This window comes from Sciurus vulgaris, assembly GCF_902686455.1.
Source record: "Sciurus vulgaris genome assembly, chromosome: 6".
Lineage (NCBI taxonomy): Eukaryota > Metazoa > Chordata > Mammalia > Rodentia > Sciuridae > Sciurus > Sciurus vulgaris.
In genome coordinates, this window is record NC_136466.1 from 210,176 (window position 1) to 232,496 (window position 22,321).

Consider the following 22,321-nt stretch of genomic DNA (forward strand, 5'->3'; position numbering starts at 1 on the left):
CAAAGGGGGCTGTCCTGAGAGCACTCTGGAGTGTGCAAGGTGGAAGGCCCAGGGGGCTGTCCTGAGAGCACTCTGGGGTGTGCAAGGTGGAAGGCCCAGGGGGCTGTCCTGAGAGCACTCTGGGGTGTGCAAGGTGGAAGGCCCAGGGGGCTGTCCTGAGAGCACTCTGGGGTGTGCAAGGTGGAAGGCCCAGGGGGCTGTCCTGAGAGCACTCTGGGGTGTGCAAGTTGGAAGGCCCAGGGGGCTGTCCTGAGAGCACTCTGGGGTGTGCAAGGTGGAAGGCCCAGGGGGCTGTCCTGAGTGCACTCTGGGGTGTGCAAGGTGGAAGGCCCAGGGGACTGTCCTGAGAGCACTCTGCAGTTTGCAAGGTGGAAGGCCAGGGGACTGTCCTGAGAGCACTCTGGAGTGTGCAAGGTGGAAGGCCTACGGGGCTGTCCTGAGAGCACTCTGGAGTGTGCAAGTTGGAAGGCCCGGGGGCTGTCCTGAGAGCACTCTGGGGTGTGCAAGGTGGAAGGCCCAGGGGGCTGTCCTGAGAGCACTCTGGGGTGTGCAAGGTGGAAGGCCCAGGGTGCTGTCCTGAGAGCACTCTGGAGTGTGCAAGGTGGAAGACAAAGGGGGCTGTCCTGAGAGCACTCTGGAGTGTGCAAGGTGGAAGGCCAGGGGACTGTCCTGAGAGCACTCTGGGGTGTGCAAGGTGGAAGGCCTACGGGGCTGTCCTGAGAGCACTCTGGAGTGTGCAAGTTGGAAGGCCCAGGGGGCTGTCCTGAGAGCACTCTGGGGTGTGCAAGGTGGAAGGCCCAGGGGGCTGTCCTGAGAGCACTCTGGGGTGTGCAAGGTGGAAGGCCCAGGGGACTGTCCTGAGAGCACTCTGGGGTGTGCAAGGTGGAAGGCCCAGGGGGCTGTCCTGAGAGCACTCTGGGGTGTGCAAGGTGGAAGGCCCAGGGGGCTGTCCTGAGAGCACTCTGGGGTGTGTAAGTCTGTCGTCCCAGGGGGCTGCTCTGAGAGCACCCTGGAGTGTGTAAGGCCGTGGTCCCAGGGGGCTGTCCGGAGAGCATTCTGGAATGTGCAAGGTCGTGGTCCCAGTACCTCTTCCAGAACTCTGGGATTGTGGAGATGGTGGGTCAGGAGGCTATTCTAAGAGCACTTGGAGATTTTGGGCCTATCGTTTCTGTGCTTTACATCAATCTCATTAAAGAACTGAGTGAGCCATGGTAGATCTGAGTGATCTTGCAGATCTGTTGGTAAGCCCAGAGAGGTCACAGGAAGATTCAGCAGAACTTCTCACAGCTAACCCTGCCATGTACTGGGCTGGCCACTAGTGAGGAGGAAGAGTACAACCAAATATATCACAGACCCTAAACATTTTCCAAAATATATAGAAATCATACAACTGAGTTCCATGTATGCTCCCATGGCAAGCATGCACATCTCTAATCTTGACCTAAGAGCCAGTTAAAGTGGAAACAACCATATAGTTCTGGTTGTTTATTCTCCTTATTATAAAAGCATACATGATGTGAATTTGTTCTAGAAAAGATGGAGGAAAACGTGAGCGAAATGAAGACGTCCAGTAACTCAACTGGATCTGAAGCAGTATTTCGATTTCAGATCTGAATTTATACTACTCGATCATTAAGTGCCTATCATATGCAGGAATGAAAGGAAGCTTTGAGGGATGGAGGTAGAGGTTGGAAAAATAACCTATTTCCCAAGAAAGATGGTTGGGAAAAAGCTGATAGATGACGTGGGAAAACTGTCCTTCAAGGCAATGCAAGTGAGCCTGTCTTTGAGCTGCAAGCAGAACAATGTTTGCACTGAGGTCCAGCAACAAAGGAAGGCAGGGGAGGGAGCAGGTAGAAGTCCTGAGAAAGGCCTGAGCTAGAGGCAGGAGGAGTGGCTTGGAGCAGAAAGGGGCCTTGTGGAAGCAGAAGGGGCCCTTTCAGTTACATCCTCTACCTTAACATTAGGGTTCCAGGGAGAAGCATGCAACGCAGTTTTCCTTTCTGCTGTGTTTCACTTAATAGGTGTTATTACCCCATCATCAAATAGCCTTAAAAATGTTCGGTGAATAATGTGGGCTGTGATTCAGGGTTGTCAATTCTGTTTTTTTTTTTTTTTTTTCTTTTCTTATTATAGATGCTGTTGATGGAGCTTTCTACCAGCTCTGTTCAAGCCATGTTTATTTCCTTATGAGACTGATGCTTGACAGTGGAATTTCTGGAAGGAAGTGTGTAATATGGACACATACTAGAAAATATTGCCATCTTGTTTTTTTCTTTTAAGAAATGTATGAAAAAAGTATATGCCTGCACTGTGTATTGTATTTTTTATTTTTCATCATTTTAATAGGTGAAAAGCGATATGTCATTTTCGTTTGTTTTTGTTTTTTTGGTAGCAAGGATTGAACCCATGGGTGCTTAACCCCTGAGCCACATCCCAGTCCATTTATTTTTATTTTGAGCCAGGGTCTCTGACGCCGTCCAGCGGAGTCAATTTGGCGCGGGAGATAAATGAATAGCGAGGCTTCTGAATTCTGAACGGTTTATTGTAGATTCAGGAAACCCGGGGACTGGAACCTCAAACCTGGGGCCTGGAACTTCCAACCCCGATGCTGGAGGAGAGCCAGCTTATATCCCCTCCAGGAGATGAAGGGTAGGGCTGACGCCAATTATGCAAAGATTAGGTGAGGAGCTAGCTGCCCAATCATGGTAAAGGTCAAAGAGTAGGGAACACCTGTGCATGCTTGTGTGCGGGGACTTAATTGGATACGGCCAATGATAAATCACCTGGGTGAGCTTATGTTAATCAACCTCCTCACCCCGATGTGATCAAAGCAACCTCTGGCTAGCTGCCAGGCGCCATCCAGGCCTCTGCACCGCATAGCCCCCAACAGGTCTCCATATGTTGCTTAGGACCTGGCTAAGTTGCTGAGGCTGGCCTTGAACTTGTGATCCTCCTGTCTCAGCCTTCTGAGCCACTGGTATTTCAGTGGTACACCATCAAACTCAGCTATCATTTTAAATATGCATCCCTTTGATATTAGTGCAGTTAATGTTTTTCATGTTGTCTTTTCATAATCTTTACTATTTTGTAAATTGCTTTTTGTTGCTGTTTTTATATTTTAAGAATATTAATATTCTGTTTGTCTCCTATTGCAAATAATTTTATCCCAAGCTTTGTGTGTGTGGAGAGCATATTTCTATAGTCTTAAAAATGCATTGAAAGCCTTTCCCCTAGCTGAGAACAATTAATTTTCTCCCAAGTAGTTAGTACTTTTTCTGTCACTATTTGGCCATTTTTCTCTCTGCTGAGTTGTGATGTTATCTTTATTATATATTAAGTTCCTGGATTTTTGTTTTTGTTTTTGTTTTTTAAGAGGAAACAAAATATGCTGAGAATATCCACAGCAGCTCAAGAAACCCAAGATCTCAGGCTGCGCAGAGGACCTCAGCCAACAGAACAGCCTACAGTAGAGGGCGCTGCCTGGCTAGCAGGATTATTCATTTCCCATGCTCTGACTGGCATCTGCCAGGTGCCATGCCGTGTTCCACCTGGAGATGCGGAGGTGAAAGGCACAACTTTGTCCTGAGAATCCCAGCTTAGTCCGTGTTCCGGCGGGAAAGAGAAAGGCTCATGCTATGTGCGAACGTGCTGGAGCCGAAAGAGGAGCTCGATGAGGCGGACCACGCGGCTGCTGGCTGGCTGGGTCCTGAGAAGGAAAGAACCATTAAACACACTTGCGGGCGCCCCGCCAGCTGCTTCCAGCCCGTTAACTCACAGCACGCCTATCAGGTAGGCACTGATACCTCCTTTTAAAGATGAAGAAATGGAGGTGGAAAAAGGTAAATACCTTGCCCAAGGTAGAGCAGCTAAATGACCTCCACTGCAGGACTTCTCGGGCTGTAATGCGCACACGGATCTTTCTAAAACGCAATCTTTTTCACCCCGTTTGGGGTGTTGCCTAAGATTCTGCTTTTCTAGCCAGATGTCCAGAAGATGTTGAAATAAGTGAGAAATGGGAATGGGTGACCCCGTTTCTGTACTGGAAGGCACTGTGACAGGGGAGGCAGCCAGGGGTGGGGGCCTCAAGCCTGTATTCCGATGAGCAATCAACAGTGATCGTGCCTGCCCCTGGAGATGTTAGGACACCGGTGAGATCCCATGTATCAAGCACAGAGCAATCTGGCTGACATTTCAGAGCTTTCGTGGACATTAATAACAAAAGCAGCTTGAAAAACTGCCGTTTCATTCTTATCCTGGGTTAGAACTGCCAGGCTACGCACTTTTAATGGAAGTATCTTAGTGCATTCTCAGTATTTCCCAACGAAACGTCTGGATTTGCTCTTGAATTCTAAAAGGAGTGCATCTCTTTGATCTTAGGGGAGGACGATGATGGGAAATAAACAGTTACTGCAGTGGGAACTGCCATTTCCTACGTCTTGGGGGAGGAAAGCATCAAGCTCTAGTTGTTGCCCGCGTATTTGCCTCATAGTCAGAGAAAACAGAGACCAGGTGTTGTCATTTTCCTTTTAACCACGTCCAGAAGACACTCAGATCTCCCCCGGGTTTAAAACAAAGGGTTAGAACAAAGACGCACAACCAGAGCGCAGGCGGGCGGCCGACGCGCTTTTGGATTGGTTGAAATACGGTCCAATAAGAAAGAAGAACCGGCATCTCCTATTTACATAAATTCTTCTCCGCCCCGGTCGCGTCCAATCAGATGCTAGAGATTTGGAGCCTTCATTTGAATATAAAGATGACAAATAGCTCTACCCTCATTGCATTACCGTTTGTGTCCGCTCCGTCGCCACCTCGTTATGCCGGAGCCTTCGCGCTCAGCTCCGGCCCCCAAGAAGGGCTCCAAGAAGGCCATCACCAAGGCGCAGAAGAAGGACGGCAAGAAGCGCAAGCGCGGCCGCAAGGAGAGCTACTCCATCTACGTGTACAAGGTGCTGAAGCAGGTGCACCCGGACACCGGCATCTCGTCCAAGGCCATGGGCATCATGAACTCGTTCGTCAACGACATCTTCGAGCGCATCGCCAGCGAGGCCTCCCGCCTGGCGCACTACAACAAGCGCTCGACCATCACGTCCCGCGAGGTGCAGACGGCCGTGCGCCTGCTGCTGCCCGGGGAGCTGGCCAAGCACGCCGTGTCGGAGGGCACCAAGGCCGTCACCAAGTACACCAGCTCCAAGTGAGGCGGTCCCTGGCGCCCCAAACCCAAAGGCTCTTTTCAGAGCCACCTCTAAGCTCAAAGAGGAGCGTGCCACCTGCTTTTGTGACCTGTGATCCAGTGGGGGGTTGGGGGGAGGGTGGACTGCGCAATGGGGGACCCAACTCCTGAGATAAGATTGGACCTCTTGTTCGTCACGGTCCTTTTCTTTCTTTTCCTCCCTTTCTGTTGCTATTTTGCTTTAAAGCAAGTCAGCCTCGGCGATAGGAAGCTGGAGAGGGCACAGTACAGGCGAAGGCACCCGAGGAAATCAGGCTGCGTGGGGCGTGCACCGGCTCCTCCAGCTCCCTCTGCCACCCCACCCACACCGCGCGTGAAGCTGGAGGGTGTCTTGGGTGTTTACGCCGCCCTGGCCGGGGCGCTTGAAAACATCCTTCCCCTTGGTCTTCCCTCCCTCACTCCCTTGCCTGTGTTAGGCACCGCGAACGTCTATGGGAAAGCACACTGCAGCAGCGTGTCACCTAACCGGTCCTTTATGCCACGCTTTCGGTTTGAAACTTCAGATCTGGCGCATGGGCGGCCGCTTCACTCAACTAGAATATCCCAGCAAGAGCTGGTGTTCTTTCATGCACATATACACACAGATATTTCCCCATAGCAAACGGTGAAATTTTTCTTTTATTTTAACCCTCAAAATGTGTGTGTATGTATGTGTCTGTGAATTTGTATGTACCTTGCAAACATATCCAAGCCTAGCAAACGGTGAAACGCCCTTTTTAATAAAGCAGATTTGTACCTTTTTTATATAAAAAAAAAAATCAATACATTATACGCAAATTATGGTGTCTACTTAATGGTATCAAGTAATAATTAAGGCATGCCAGCCTAACGGGGAGGGAAGTGTACTCCCTCTAATGCAGGTGAAACATTGGTGGCTCCTCAAACAAGAATACGGAGGAGCTATCCACGCTGGAGACCAGTTTCCACAAAAGGATTTTTCAGCTGGGTTTTCACGCTGGACAATGGCCTTACTGCCACAACACTTCCAATGACAGCCGCACTCTGTCCATGTTTAACCTCCTTCTTCGCTTCCTTGTGTAATTTCTTCTTAAAGAAACAGTTCTTTGTCTCCCTCCAAATTCTTTGCTCTATTCCCTAATTAGCAAATTAGAATTGAAAGGTCAAGCTGAGGTGGGGGAAGGGCAGACTCGTCAATGCATTCCAGACTGGATGCCTGCAAAATCCCAAATATTTCTAGATCCCTGCTTTAAGTAATATTTTAAACTGTGTCAGATCCAGAGAATGCTTCATTAAGTCCTGGCTGTCTTAGCCTCTGAGGATTTTCACATATGTGATGAGCACAGCTTTAGTTGACCTGATTTTTTTTTTTTTTCTCTGTTATAACAATGTGAATACAGACATGGGTTCCATAAACAATCTCTCCCAATTTTCTTGATTACAAAAATCTCAATAGCAGTTCTTTGGCTCTCCCTTAGCATTCCCAAACTAGGAAAGAGGGGCAAATCCTGCCCATTCTGAGCCTGGGCCTGCCAGTGTAACAAATAGAATCTGTCTAGTACTTCAGGTTTTAGCCAGAACAGAAAACCTGAGAAATCACTCCATGTGCTGCATTACCCACAACCAAATGTATTCTTGGAGAATTATATTTGGAAATTATGATGCTGTGTTTCATTCATTGACTCTTTGGCACTAAACAGTGTCGTCTATTGTTAACACAATCACTCTCTGCTGAGACAAGTTTCATTTTATTAAATCTGTGCATTCAGCTCTTGAGGCAGAGAATCGCATGGAACTGTGGGCCTAGCTCTAGTGACTACAAATACTTTGAAACAACTCTGGGCTGGGGATGTAGTTCAGTGGTAGAACACTTGCCCAGCCCTGCAATAAATAAATTTGATTTTTTAAAATTTTTATTGCCGTGACTCTCAGTTTGGGTTGTTAGGAGGCTGAGGGCTGGAGACCTCAGTCATCTGGCACCTGTTTCATAGTGGAAAGGACTGGATTCAGTAGTTTTGACTATAGATCTCATATCTTTTGGGAGAATTGACTGTTGACTGTTATGGGGTGCAACTTAAGAACAGACCCATCACCACTGAGAAGTCCAAATTTGAGAGTCTTTATTAAGCCGGCCGGCTGACTGTCTCACACAGTGCCCCAAAAATGGCTATTGGGAGAACAGCCCCAACCACAGGGTAGTAGGGGTTCTTATACCAAAAATCACATCAATCATAAGTGTCTGTTGCTATGATTTGAAATTACAAACTAACATCATGAGATCATCGACAGCGGGGGAAGTGGGTCAGAATGACCCTTACCTAGGTACAAACTAAAGAATGGTTACTAACATCCACACAATCACCGTTCACATGTTATATTGTTTAGGAGAAATAAGGGAATCAAAAGAGACCAATTTTTCTTTACATAGGAATTGTCATTCTGTATTGTTAAACATGTCACACTAAGTAACGGATGATGGGTACAGAGGTGGGGTTTTCCCATGGGAGAAACTTATTTCCTACATAACATGGAGTCTCAGAGCAAAATGGAGTCTGTTTAGTCATTTCCCTTAGAGTCTGGCTTATAACATTCTCATGAAGCCAGATCTGTCAGTCCATCACATTGACAAGTCCTGCTTACTTTCAATGATGGATCACTGTTTTAAGCTTCAGATTATTACTAAAGGCAAAGAATTGAGTAAAATATCTACTGCAGAATTTCCATTTCATATATATAGTGTGTGTGTATGTGTGTGTGTGTGTGTGTGTGTGTGTGTGTGTGTGTTACTGGGGATTGAAACCAGAGGTGCTCTACAACTGAGTTACACCTCCAGTCCTTTTCATCTTTCATTTTCAGAGAGGATCTCTCTAAGTTGCCCAAGTGACCTTGAGCTTGGGATCCTCCTGCCTCAGCCTTCCAAGTAGCTAAGATCACAAGTGTGTGCTTAAGACCCAGCGCAGGGTCACTTAACTGCTGAGCCACATCCCCAGCCCTTTTTTGTATTTCATTACAGATGGTCTCATTGAGTTGCTTATGGCCTCACTAAGTTGCTGAGGCTGACTTTGAACTCCAGATCCTCCTGCCTCACCCTCCTGAGTTGCTGGCATTGCAGGTGCACACTACTGGACCAGGCCTCTGCCCAGGTATTTTCAAAACGCAGAGTAATCTGGTTATATGAAGTATTTAAACTTCAGGTGACAGACTTTTTTTTTGCAAGAAAAGTAATAGATAAATCATAATACCTATAATCACTATAGGAAAAAATCCCAATGCAGAAGGAAAATGGAAAAAAAAAAAAAAAAAACATTCGGGCAGAAAACAAGAATCTCCTGAAATATCCGGCTGATATAGAATTAGATCATGTATTTTATGAACTGATTATGGTATCAAATTGATGTTCCAATAGGTATATTTAAAAGACCGATGTGACCATTTTGCTTTTTAAAAGTTCTATGTCGGGATGTGCATCCTTGCAGCAATTTGAACTTTTTATAAGAATAGTGTAGATAACAACTTTAAAATGTGTGAAATTTCCAAGATCCTCTTATGTGGATCCAAGCAGGGAAGGGGGGGGGGGCACAGCCAGTGCAGGGAGGACATTTGTGGTGACATTTCCTCCCCTTCCCACCAGTCTTTGGGTCTGCATCAGTTCAGACACATGACAGGCTCCCTGTGGAGACACTGGGTGATTAAAAAAAAAGTGTGTGTCTTTTACTGAATTTTATTTAAATTTTTTCCTTGCTGGAGACCATGATACAAACTCTCAATACTTCTAATTCTCACAACTGTTCAAAGAATCACTATAAGTCACCCCAAAAGAAAAAAGATAAGCATTGTCCCTTCCAATACGAAGACTTCATGCCAAAATGCTTTTCCTGAAGCACAATGGCACTCCTTAAATAAATGACATGAATGTGAAGCAAAGAATCCAGTTACTAACACTTCACAGAAAATCATGCGGCCAAAGGGGAGGCAGTTACATTTGCTCAAAACGAGGTAATTCTGTTCCTCTTAAATAATCTCCCACCACTGAGGGTTAAAGCTGCTGGCAGCTGTGGTCACTTACTACATCCAGCTCGCCACAGGCTCTGCAGTGGCCCGCCCGCTTCCACTCCTCTCTGCTTTCCACGCTGCCGTTGCCGATCTTGCCAGGCAGACATCCTACAGGCCGCACTCTGCTTGAGGACAGAGATATCTGCTCCTGGCCGGGACCGAAAGGTGGGAAGGCACCACGGCCAGGCAGCGTTACAACACCCGAGGCCTCCCCAAACTCGTGGGCCAGCGCACCTTTGGTGTGCACGGGGAAGAGCGCCCGGAGAGCCTTCGGGGGGAAGTGACGGCCCTCACCTGCACGCCTGCTTTCTCGCAAGGCCACGGTTTCCACCGTCCCTCTACAACGGGCGGCTACATCCCCACGTTCCGCGGACAGCCATACACACAGACTGGCAGGACGCACCAGGAACTGGGGGCCGCGGTGGTGTAGAGGCAACACATAGGGTTAACAACCCTCCGCCGTGTTCGAAACCCTTTCTCGAGTGTGTGGGTGGCTCTGAAAAGAGCCTTTGGGTTTGGGGCGCCAGGGACCGCCTCACTTGGAGCTGGTGTACTTGGTGACGGCCTTGGTGCCCTCCGACACGGCGTGCTTGGCCAGCTCCCCGGGCAGCAGCAGGCGCACGGCCGTCTGCACCTCGCGGGACGTGATGGTCGAGCGCTTGTTGTAGTGCGCCAGGCGGGAGGCCTCGCTGGCGATGCGCTCGAAGATGTCGTTGACGAACGAGTTCATGATGCCCATGGCCTTGGACGAGATGCCGGTGTCGGGGTGCACCTGCTTCAGCACCTTGTACACGTAGATGGAGTAGCTCTCCTTGCGGCCGCGCTTGCGCTTCTTGCCGTCCTTCTTCTGCGCCTTGGTCACGGCCTTCTTGGAGCCCTTCTTGGCGGCCGGAGCGGACTTGGAAGGATCAGGCATGATGGCGGATCTCTGGTCGACTGCAGCGACGACCCGGCCGATTCTATTTGTACGTCTTGGATTCAAATGAAGGCTCAGGAATTACTCACTTCTGGTTGGACAGAGCATCGCCTTACGTCATCGCTCGGAAAGGCGTCGCCAGTGAGGAGGAGATGCCGGTTTCCTTTTCTGATTGGCTACCGATGCCATCCTATCGGCCGGCGCCGTTCAGCTACCTCCGGATCTTATAAAAGGGCTCGCTGGGGCCTGCGGCGTGAGAGCTTCTGTCGGGTTTTTCGAGTTTTCTGCTCCTCTGGGTTTGAGTCGGAGATGTCCGGGCGCGGCAAGCAGGGCGGCAAGGCGCGCGCCAAGGCCAAGTCCCGCTCGTCCCGCGCGGGGCTGCAGTTCCCGGTGGGCCGGGTGCACCGCCTGCTGCGCAAGGGCAACTACTCGGAGCGCGTGGGCGCCGGCGCGCCGGTCTACCTGGCGGCGGTGCTGGAGTACCTGACGGCCGAGATCCTGGAGCTGGCGGGCAACGCGGCCCGCGACAACAAGAAGACGCGCATCATCCCGCGCCACCTGCAGCTGGCCATCCGCAACGACGAGGAGCTCAACAAGCTGCTGGGCCGCGTGACCATCGCACAGGGCGGTGTCCTGCCCAACATCCAGGCCGTGCTGCTGCCCAAGAAGACGGAGAGCCACCACAAGGCCAAGGGCAAGTGAGGCCCTGCCGCCCGTGCGCGCCCCGTGGACACCAAAGGCTCTTTTCAGAGCCACCACTGATTCTGGGAAAGAGCCGCACTGAGCGCGCAGCCTGTTGGGGGCCTGAGGCCGGGTCCCCTTCCACCCCTCTGCGCATTAGTGCGTATTAGCCTAACCAAAGGGCGTAAATTGGGCCTGGGGAGGGACTCGCGTGTGCAAGAGGTGGGCTTTGGCTTTGGCTTGAGCAGGGAAAATCGCCAGACCTGTCCACTTGCTCATAAATCCCACCCCAAATTCGTGGGGTTTTATCCCCTCCTTAAGCGCCCCAAGAATTACCAATGATCAGTACCCGGATTCCAAAAAGTCAGGATGGCATTTTTTTCTCCAGGGACAATTGGGTTGGTTTATCTGATATTAAAAAGTGTTTTTATTAAAATTTGCCGTTTGAAATTCTGATAGGTAAATCTTGGGGTTTCCGCTTAGAATGAGAGTGACCAAGTTAAAATAGCTAAATTTTAACGAAACAAAGTGCACCGAAATCGGGATCTAGTTGATTGAGCTAGGACTTCAAAAGGGCTTGACAAAGGATTTGTTTGCTAGAGGCACTCTCAATACTTGAAAAGAATCAAGTTGTTAGGTCTTAAAGGAAGTGTAAACATTTTTAAGATTTATTCGTGACTGGACTAATTAAAGGAAGTTTTATTTTAAATTTGAGTTGGTCAAACATTGACGATTCACTTAGATTGCTTAAGTTAGAAAACAAAATAATTTGTACACTGAATTAGGTGAAATTAGGTTTCTGACTTTAGCACATTTAAAATAAATTTGCATTTTAATACACTTTTAATAAACAGCAAATTAAAACTGCTAGAGACAGATAAAGTCGTATTCCTGTGGATTTTTAGGAAGATTACTTCATTATCTCCACTTTTTGTTATAAAACAGGACTGACTGGAGAGTTCCAGGCAGATCCGACAGAAATGGCCCGCAGTACTACTAGCACCTACCGACCTATGGGGCCTGAGGAGCTCTCTGTCATGAACCATCATGATCCTTGGATGATGCCTGCCACAAAATCAGAGCTCAGTAAACAGTACCCTTTCTCCCTTATTATTACCTGTACTGTTTTTATTAATTTTATTGTAACAAAAACATGAACCAGCAATACAATTCAGGAATATTATATAATATGGATTATATAATATTGCACACAATATGTATTTATCCTACTAAAATTGAATCAACTCAAACCAGGGTTCCCTAGATACCATCTGTGGAGTTATCCCAGTGCTAAGAAACTATGTGCATAAAAACTGATAAGCAGCTGCTCTAACGGTGTGGGTTTCAGCAATACCATTCACAGAAAGTATGTCGTTCATGCAACATGTGCATACTCACCACTTCAGTGAGCAAGGCTGCCAAGACTGACCTAGAGAGTCCTCTTGTGTTTCTAGTGACAACCTGAAATTCTAACTGTATACATTTATGACTCTGTGGGTCTTTGTATCTGAAACCCTACAGTGGCATTTAAAAAGAAACTTTCAGGGATTGGGGTGTAGATGTTTCAAGCATCACCATGGATTTTCCATATTTACAAAAAAATTATTCAAGTGAGTTATTAAGAGGAAGGCAATAGGGGTGGTCTACTCAGGGTAGCTTTTCCCCTTTCACCTTTCTGAGACTGAGCCATCCAATACACAGCAACAAGCCACAAGGGCTATTTAATTTTCAATGGATTAAGATGTAATATAAATGAGTAATTTCTCAAATGCCCTGGCTTTGCATGGTCAGTAGGTACCATGTTAGAAAGCAGAGATACAAAATGTTTCCGTCATCATGAAAAGTTCCAACTGGTCAGCTCCTAAGATCTGGTGATCTATCAGACTATCAGTTTCAGAAATGTGAAGAACTGCCTGTCTAAGAAAACACTTATTAGATTCTTTTTAAAGAAAGAAAGCACCACCTGACCAGCAATCCATTCCTAGGAATATGCCCAAGAGAAATGAAAATATACATTCAAAAAAAAATACTTGTAAGTAATGTTCATGGCAGCATTGTTCACAATATCTGGAAGGCAGAAATAACTGATGAATGGATAAACAAATTGTGGCCTTATCCACACTGCAGAATCTTACCATTAAAAAGGAATGAAGCACTGATTCATGCTACAACATGGTTGAACCGCAAGAACGTTGCACGGAGTAAGTCAGACACAAAAACACAATTGTATAATTCCATGTACATGAAATGTCCAGAACAGGCAAATTCAAAGAGACAGCAAGCAAATTAGTTGCCTGGACTACAGGAAGGGAGAGAGTGACAAGGACTTCCTAATGGGCACAGGATCCTTGGTGGTGATGAGAATGTTCTGGAACCAGGAGGAGGTGGTGGATGCACAACACTGTGAATGTGCTTCATTCCCTGGGATTGTTCACTTAAAAATGGTTCACCATGTGTCGCGTGAATGTCACCTCAGTTTTAAAAAATCTGATCCTAATAAATGAATGTGTATCAAATAATAAGAAGAACCAGGAGGACAGAAGAGAAAATTAGGCAGAGGAGCCTGGAAGGGCGGACAGGAGACCAGGTGTCTGGAAGGAGACAGGCCCGCTCCAGTGCTTTCTAGGGCACTGCCGCTCCAGGAGCTGCTGCAACCATCGCTTGGAGACCGCATAGAAGGAGGGACCTTGAGTTGTTCTGGGTGGTCACAGCAGTGCCTCTGGACCTGCCCACATGCAGCTCACTTCTGCTGGGCTCGGCCCACTTCTGTGTACTATAGGAGCAAGGAGGTCTTTCAGAGCCCATGTCACTGGCCCACGTCTGCATCAGGATTACCTCAGTCACTCTGCAGCCCCCCTGCGGACAGGCATTCTATCAGTGAAGATAAGAAAAGGTACAGGGTTCCAGAAGAAGAATGCAGCCTGGCCAGCCTCAGAAGCACCCTAGGGACAGGGCTTGTGGTGTGTGGGCTCCAGCCTGGCTTTGCTGTGTCCATGCCCCTCCAGCCCTCATAGAGGGCTCTGTGGGTCTGTCCTCATGGGTTCCTCCATGTGATCAATAATCTCCCACCTCAAAGATGAAGAACAAAGCCACCACAGGACAGCAGTTCCACTTCTGGGAAATGAAGTGTGTGTTCAGGAGACACCTGCACTCAACAGCCAAGACAGGCAATCCTCCATGTGCCCACCAGGGAGAGAACGACAAGGAAACGTGATGTCCAGACAGTGGGGCACCATGCAGCCTTTAAAAAGGATGAAACCCTGATCTCTTCGACCACATGGATGAACCTAGAGGACAATACCCTTGTCCTCAGTACCCACAGGGGCCAGGGGACTGACTTCAGGACCCTGTGGGTACCAGACTTCAAGGGTGCTCACATCCCTTATATGTGATGTCATGCCATTTTTGTCTGACCTAAAAACTTACTTTAAATCATCTAGGATGACTTGCAGGATGACATAATACAATATAAATGCTACATAAGTAGTTGTTCTACTATACGGTTTAAGAAATCATGGCCAGAAAAAAGACTGTACATGTTTAGGACAGACACAATTTTTACCAATATTTTTGAAGCTGGGTTGGTGGAACAGGCAGGTGTGGAGGGCCAGCTGCACACAGTGAGAACTGCTCAGTCATAGAGGGAATCCTCCCTCCTGACATGGATGAATCTGCCAGGGACAGAAGGATGGCTAACACGTGGTCCCTCCTTGGGACCCTGTAGCTAAGCCACCCCGATCCTCCAGCTGTGGAAGGAAAAAGCCGAACGCACAGAAGCTGAGCAGAGCTGTGCTGTGGGCTGGAGGGCTTTGCGCCTGGAAGGGTTAAAATTTCCCTCAAAAATAAATCACTGCCCACCCGCCTCCTCCCAGTCTCCGTGTCCCTATGGACTCTGAGTTACAACATCACTTTAGCTGATACGGAGTCTCCAGACAGACAGGTCCAGGCTGTGCTCAGCCTGGCATTGCCCCTTGGTGACTTGTCTGTCCTACAGCAGAGAATCCAAGTTGCCTCGGTCCGCGGAGGCCTCTGTGTCCTGGGTGTTGCCCAGTGAGCCTTGGGCCACACAGCAAGCAGGACTCCTCCCAGCTCAGCAAGCGGTCCACAGCCATATTGGTGGTGCCTCCACCCATGCCCCCTTCCCTACAGGCACACACCATCTCACTGCCCGGCTGCAGCTGCCTCTGCTCAGGTGGCTGAGACCCCAGCTCCCCTGCTGCTTAGCTCAGGCTGTCTGTTGGAGATGGGAGCTGCTTCTCCTGCTGCACTGCCCTCGGGCCCATGGGGCTTGGGCTCTGGCCTCAGCTCACCTCAGCCCAGGAAGGACTCCCCTCACCACCTGCCATCAGAACTCTTCCAGTCGGTGGACAGACTAATGCTGGTTTATGGGCACTTGCTGCCCACTAGGGGAAGAACTGGAGGTCAGCAATGGGTCAACTGGTGGGTCAAGTGTGGGTCTGCTAGATGGTCAGGAATGGTAAGCTAGAGGGTCAAGGACAGGTGAAATGGGGACTCAGGATGAGTCATTGGGTGTTCGAGGACAGGATTGGTCAGGAGGACTGGTCATGTGGAAGGTCAGGTAGAGGGTTAGGATGGGTCAGGTGGAGGGTCAGGGATGACGCAGTGGTGACTTAGTAATTTGGGTCCACAGAGCCCCGAGGTCTCACGGAATCGCCACACTGTCCCTGTCCCTCATGGGACACTCCGGAGATCTTAACAAGTCATGGGCCAGCTGGGCCGATGTCGGGAGCCACAGGCCTGGGGTAGGAGGACTGACAGGCATTGCTGCCACTCACCACAGGCTCTGGCTGCTCCTCCTGGGCCTCCTCTTTTCCTGTGATCTTATCCTGCTTGCGTTTGTAACAAACTACTGTAGGCTGGGTGATCTATAGACAACAGAATGCTTTGCTCAGTGCTCTGGAGGGCTGAAAGTCCAAGATCAAGGTGTCGCAGGTGTGGTGCCTGTGGGACTCTCCCCCCAGGGATGGCGCCACCTGCTGTGCCCTCGTGGTGCTGCAGGGAGCCCACTCAAGTCTCTTATGAGGCACTGTTAGTCTGATTTCTGTTGCTATAACAAAATGGCACAGACGGGGTAACTTATAAAGAGTAGTTTACGTAGCTCACCATCCTGGAGACTGGGCCATCCATAACATGGTGCTGGTATCTACCTGGCATCAGGTGAGGGCTTCCTGCACACCATGACCTGGGGAGGGCCTCCCATGACCCTCACAGGTGTGCCAGAGAGCACACCTTCCTACAGAGCCACGCCCACTTTGACCCACTGATGCCCCGGTGACAGCTGGGCCCTCTTGACCCTGTCCCTCCACCAACACATGACCTTGGGGATTGAGTTTCCAACACAGGAGATTCAAAGTGGCCTTCGAACTGGAGCAGGCACTGATGCCAGACTGCGGCTCCGTCCGATCTCCCCATCACCTCCCAAGGCCCTGCTTCCTAACATCATCACTGTGGGGTTAGGTTTCAACATGCAAATTTGGAGGGATCACAGACTTTCAGACCACAGAGGGTCCTTGGCTCATCGCCTTGCTAGCTGCTGAAGAGACCACCCGAAATTCCTGCTGGAGCCAGCGCCGAACAGTCCAGATGCACGTTTTCCTCTCCGCTCAGCTGCTGCTGCCCTGTCTTGCATATTAACTGCACCGGCTGAAGGACAATCTCCCAAAGGTACCTCCACATCCCAGTCCCCTCCCTGTGGCCGTGACCCTGGAAGAAGGTCTTTGCAAGTGTAATAAAGTAACAGACTTTTAAATGAGCAGATCGTCCTGGATTAGCAGATCAACCACGTGTCTTCATAAAAATGCCCAGAACAAGAGACACAGACAAAAGAGGGGACACCAGCTGACCAGCAGGGACTGTAGCGATACAGCCACAAGACACAGAGGTCTGGCGCCTCCAGGAGCAGGAGGCAGGAGGGGTCCTCCCCAGAGCCTGCAGGAGGTCAGGCACAGCCCACACCTCCATTCCAACTTCCGGCCTCTAGAACCATGAAAGAATAAATTCCTATGACTTGAGTCCATCCAGTTTGTGGTAATTTGCCACAAGAGCCCCAGAGTGTTGGGCAGCTTTCCATTGCTGTTGTCTAAACTGAGACAAAAGTCCATGCCTGAGGCCCTGTCGCTTTGATCCTGAGGTGGTGCAGACGTCGTCGTGTGGGAGCATCGCATGCCACGATTGTGGCAGGGGAGGTCAGCTCACCTCGTGGCAGCCAGGAGGTGAAGGAGGGACACAGGAGGTCTGGCCTCTCCAGGACATGCCCCAGTGACCTGGCTTCCTCCAACGAGGCTCCTGCTGCTGAAGGTCCACCGCCTGCTGTGGCACCACACAGTCGGTCGCAGAAGCAACTTATTTCAAGTTGACGCCTTCCGGGGCATGTGGGATCCACAGTGTAATACCCCGGAAACGAATGTGTCCTCATTTCTTACCTGAGCTACTTCAGCAGGCTCCCTGCTAATCTCCTAGATTCAATCCTCCCCTACTTCTCCCTACAACACATGTGATATTCTCAGAAATGTAATTTCTCTGCTTGAGAATAAAATCTACCTTAAATCAATGAATGGAGGAAGCTAAAGAACACACACACACGCGCGCGCGCACACACACACACACACACACACACACAGCTCAGCAGATACAGGAAAAGCAGCAACACCTATTCATTGTTTTTAAAAAATCAGCAAACTAGCAAAGAGAATCCCCTCAACCTGATGAAGCACACCACAGGAAACCTGCAGCTAAGGTGGTAACAGTGACCCGGTTGGCTACTCTCTCCCTATGATGGGATAAGAAAGGAGTGCCCCTCACCACCATTCCACCAGCAGTGTTGGAAAGTTTAGCTAGTGCAGTAAGAGGGGAAAGGAAAAAAGAAGTAAAAGGCATTACGAATTGGAATCGAAAAAATCAGACCGATTTTCAGATGAATGATTGTGTCCACGGAACACCTCAAGGAATCTACAAGACAACTCTGAGAACTGGAAGGTGAATTCTGTAAGGCCGCAGGACACAGACAAGAGCCATACAGATGTCATTCTCATGGCTATCCATGGCAACAAGCATGTGAAAACTGGAACCAGAAGCACGATACCCCTTAAAATCAACCCAAAGTCAATGAGACAGGCATTCACCAAATAGAATGCATAGAATGGACCATTAAATGGACTTGCATGCTGGAAACTGCAAAGCAACGGAAAAAGAAGTAAAAGAAGGTGGTCGGTGCAGATGTGCACCTGGAGGGTGGGCTGAGGACCACACAGCAGATGTCAATCCTCCCAGCCTCGTGCACAGGTTTCACACCATTCCTGCCACAGTCCCAGCAAGGACTTTTGTAGGCACAAGCAAGCTTGTTGTAAAGCTTCCTATGGGGTTAAAACAACCTTAAAGAGGAGAGCAGCAGTGAGAAGACTCCCTCTGTGGACATTATGGCTACAGAACCCTGTGCTATGGCATCTGTGGAGAGGGTGCAGAAACCAGGGCACAGGACACGACACTCGGGAGCAGCTGCAGTCTGGTATGCACAGCCTGCACTGCACTCGTAAAAGCAGGCAGGCATGTCAGCAAATGGGGCCCGAACACTGAGCATCACATAGGGGAGAGATACACTTACACAAACATCAATTCAAAATGGACCGTGGACTTCAGTGAAAAACAGAACTGCCAAAATAGCAGATAAAGATACAGAAGGCAGGGCCGAACAACACGCTCCTAAACATGACACCTAGCACATGATCCGTAAGAGGAAGCACTGATCATTTGGACATAATCACAAGGAAAAGATGCTCTGCAAAAAGAGTCAGGTGAAAGAAAAGGAGACTTCCTGCAGATCACACAGCTGGAAGGCCTGGGCTCCAGAGCACCTGGAGAACCTCAGACTTTCACAGTCAAAAGAGTAAAAAAGCACACTTGGTTTTTGAACAGGCCAAAGCCCTTTCATGTCCTCTTGCCTGACTACCCTGTTGGCATGAGGATGGAAGAATTCCCCAAGGTGGGCTATGCAGAGAGAAGTAGGAAGAAGAGTGGGAGGGTCTCAGAGCAAAAGCGGGTGAGAAGACCCAGGCCCTGCGTGCCCAGGAGGCAGGGAGCAGACCGGAGGCTCATGACATGCAGTATCACTGAATATGACAGAGGCAGGCCCTAAATAGTCCTGATCACAAAACAGGCACAGGATATTCAGGATACCAGCATACAAGAGGCACTAAATATCTATGGTCACTGAGTATGCCAGAAGTGCCAATATCCAGGACCACTACTGTACAGTTATCTTCAGTTATCTTTTTAAATGAATAGTAAACTCTGAATAAAGTAACAACTGAAGCCAAGCATGATGGTGCATACCTAATTTAATCCTAGTGGTTCAAGAGGCTGAGGCATGAGGATCACAAGTTCCTGGCCAGCCTCAGCGACTTAGTGAGGCTCCAAGAAACTTAGGGAGATCCTGTCTCAAAATAAAAATTAAAAGGGCTGGGGATGTGGTTTGGTGAGTAAGTGCACCTGGGTTCAATCCCCAGTACCAAAATAATAACAACTGACTGATCATTTCTCACCCTGATACAAGACCCCTCAAAACAAAACAAAACCCTGCATCATATGTGATGACAAAATACATCATTCCCCAAGTGGTAGGAAAGTCCAGCTTGCCCTGGAGCAGAGGCCATGAGCCACCAACAGGCAGGAATACTTCAGTGGTCATGTTGAAGAATGCTGGAGACAGAATGTGGACCAGATGGAGTGTAAGAAGTTCCAGGGGCCTCAGGAGTTTCAACTATTAATTTGTTCAATTTCTGGGAAATTCCCCCTGGGGTGAATGGCCCATGGGGAAGCAGGATGCAAGGGAGGCTGAGGGACAAATACGAGAACGCCTTACCCAAGATCAGCCTATTCCAGGAGGGCCCAGAGGGAGGACTGAGGCTGACCCAAAGCTGGGCAAACAAGCAACTTGCCCATCTTGTTTGATCCATCAGTGAGAAAAAGCAGTTCAGCTCATCATTGATGCAGCAAAGTGGACTTGGGCTAGAGTAGTTAATTGGGTGGAGAAGTGACTAGGCTGAAGTTCTCACACACTAGGTTGGACAGAGCGGCAACTGTGGAGGAAAGTAACTAGGAAGATGGGTTAGTTTAATACGGTTTTTATACAGGTTGGTTGGCCTCTCAGACCTGGCAAAAGGTTACTTTCTAGTATAGTTTTTTTTTTTTTTTTTCTTTAAGTGCCCTTCCTTCATATTTTTAACTCCACAGCATTGGTCTCGTCTGGCCACGTGGGGAAGGAGGTTCTTTGATGGTCATAAGGGATGGAAGATTCCTCTAAACTGTGGCTATTTTACGGGTTCCTAGAACTCCCAGAAAAATTCAACATTATCCCACGTAAAACTGCAAAGTAGAGTGCTGGTTTCTAGAAGGTTCTTCCCACCTTGACATGCGGGGAAGGGTAAGAACAGGGCTGAAAGGAAGTGAAGGAATCCAGGAGAGGAGAGAGAATACTGGCCACACACAACCTGACTGGCCCTCGAGAAGCCGAGGCTGCTTCTGGGAGCTGGGAGAACTCGTGCGAATATAAGAGGCAGGCTGACGACCGCAGATCCCACGGACCAATCAGAGTGTAGTCTGCAATCACGCCATCCGGTGGCCAGCCAATGGGAACACAGGAGCTTCTATAAAGGTGGGCTGGCTCGGAAGATTTGATAGTCCAAGACAGACAGAAGGAGCAGTACCAGAGCTATGGCTCGAACCAAGCAGACGGCTCGCAAGTCCACCGGAGGCAAGGCGCCGAGAAAACAGCTGGCCACCAAAGTGGCCCGCAAGAGTGCACCTGCAACCGGAGGTGTGAAGAAGCCACACCGCTACCGCCCAGGCACCGTGGCGCTGCGTGAGATCCGCCGCTACCAGAAGTCTACTGAGCTGCTGATCCGCAAGCTACCGTTTCAGCGCCTGGTGCGCGAGGTCGCGCAGGATTTCAAGACCGACCTGCGCTTCCAGAGCTCTGCGGTGATGGCTCTGCAGGAAGCTTGCGAGTCCTACCTGGTGGGGCTCTTCGAGGACACCAACCTGTGCGCTATCCACGCCAAGCGCGTCACCATCATGCCCAAAGACATCCAGCTGGCTCGCCGCATCCGCGGGGAGCGAGCCTAGGCCCTAGGGTCACCCACCATCGTTTTGTTCTCACCCCAAAGGCTCTTTTCAGAGCCACTCACTGAGTCGGAGAAAGCGGCTGTACCACTCTAGTTCCTGGGCGACAGGGTGTAGTTCGGCTAGTCACGTGCAGGGGTAGTTCAGACTCTCCCCAGCCTGCCCCCAGTGCAGTCAGTTGTGCGCTGTATCTTGTTTCCAATGCTGTCCTGAACCCTCTCTTGGCACTGTTCCAGATGCTAGAGCCAGGAACTGGTTTGGGTCACTGTTGCACAAAGCCCCAGGAAATTGACTGAGATCAGGACATGCCACCCCAAATATGCCACTCACAGCAGAAGTTTCCTGTCATAAAAGAGTCTCTCTCCTGTACCAAAAAGAACTCTATCCCTACAGATGGCACCAAGGTGGATCTACACAAACCATCCTTATTTATCATCAGTCACCCCAGTGCCTTTCCTAGTCACCTCCCCACAACTTAGGACAAAAGACCAATCCTGTCTAGTCACCTCCACAACTTACCACCCTGTTAAAGTGGTATAGAAGCTCCATGTCTAACCACCACTGTTTTCTGTGAAACCCCCATGCATGTAAAATGAACAAGATGAAATAAATGTATATGACTTCTATTAATCTGTGTTTTGTCAGTTTAGTTCACAAGCCCCAGGCACTGAACCTAAGAGTAAAGGAAAAACTTTGTTTTCTCTCCCATATAAGGTCAAAGATGCACATAGTGTATCAGAAATAATATGAGTCGTGAGTCTCTGAGGTGTGCGGTTTTGTAACAGAACAAAATCCTCAGAGATATGGCAGGGTCAGAGAAAAGCTGTCAAATTGCCCAGTCCTATAAGACGGTGGCAGCCATGTAAATGCTAGGCCTGAAGAATCTCCCCTCTCCTCTGCACCCCCCAGCGGTCATGGAATGAGGATTGGGGTGAGGTGTGGGGTTGATAGAGACTCCACTACTGGAAGGGCTACATCCCCTAGAAGATGATTTCTCTGCACTCTTTCAAAAGGCCAAACAGGGGCCTGATTTGGAAGCTGCAGGGCCCAGAGGCCATTTCTACCAAATTCCCATGTGGTCCAGCCAGCATCTCCTTCAGTGGGCATGATCAGGGTGGTCGTCATCACCAGGGGCCTGAAGGAAGGACTCCACTTTGATAAGGTGAGCAGACCTCGCAACCTTAGAGGCTCTTCCACAGCCAAGATTCCATGGCTCATGGGAAGTGATACCAAAAAAGGATGCCAAATGCAGTTCTCTTTCCCCCACGTTGTATTCTGTAAAATACTGCCCTTAAGGTGTAAGGCACTCTCAGTTGTGCTGGGTAGGCAAGGCCTTTGCCATC

General features: G+C 49.2%; 4 protein-coding genes across 4 annotated transcripts; 3 read left to right on the forward strand and 1 right to left on the reverse strand.

Moving 5' to 3' along the window:
* The first annotated feature begins 2,889 nt into the window (after nt 1-2,889).
* Nucleotides 2,890-8,755, forward strand: LOC306663076 (H2B.U histone 2). The gene has a single exon (XM_079143428.1). It carries the CDS (start codon nt 4,818-4,820, stop codon nt 5,196-5,198), a length of 381 nt encoding a protein of 126 aa, XP_078999554.1. The 5' UTR covers nt 2,890-4,817; the 3' UTR covers nt 5,199-8,755.
* An 897-nt stretch (nt 8,756-9,652) lies between these two features.
* LOC306663077 (histone H2B type 3-B) lies at nt 9,653-10,160 on the reverse strand (the record flags this gene model as incomplete). Its single annotated transcript, XM_079143429.1, has 1 exon — nt 9,653-10,160. One exon carries the CDS (start codon nt 10,158-10,160, stop codon nt 9,780-9,782), a length of 381 nt encoding a protein of 126 aa, XP_078999555.1. The 3' UTR covers nt 9,653-9,779.
* A 66-nt stretch (nt 10,161-10,226) lies between these two features.
* On the forward strand, nt 10,227-10,999 carry H2AC25 (H2A clustered histone 25; the record flags this gene model as incomplete). Its single annotated transcript, XM_079143426.1, has 1 exon — nt 10,227-10,999. One exon carries the CDS (start codon nt 10,227-10,229, stop codon nt 10,860-10,862), a length of 636 nt encoding a protein of 211 aa, XP_078999552.1. The 3' UTR covers nt 10,863-10,999.
* A 9,151-nt stretch (nt 11,000-20,150) lies between these two features.
* On the forward strand, nt 20,151-21,107 carry H3-4 (H3.4 histone, cluster member). The gene has a single exon (XM_079143427.1). It carries the CDS (start codon nt 20,571-20,573, stop codon nt 20,979-20,981), a length of 411 nt encoding a protein of 136 aa, XP_078999553.1. The 5' UTR covers nt 20,151-20,570; the 3' UTR covers nt 20,982-21,107.
* Nucleotides 21,108-22,321: the final 1,214 nt, after the last annotated feature.

Bases quoted from the DNA above. Each gene is read 5' to 3' on its own strand.
- LOC306663076 (XM_079143428.1), top strand. From the start codon at position 4,818: ATGCCGGAGCCTTCGCGCTCAGCTCCGGCCCCCAAGAAGGGCTCCAAG.
- H3-4 (XM_079143427.1), top strand. From the start codon at position 20,571: ATGGCTCGAACCAAGCAGACGGCTCGCAAGTCCACCGGAGGCAAGGCG.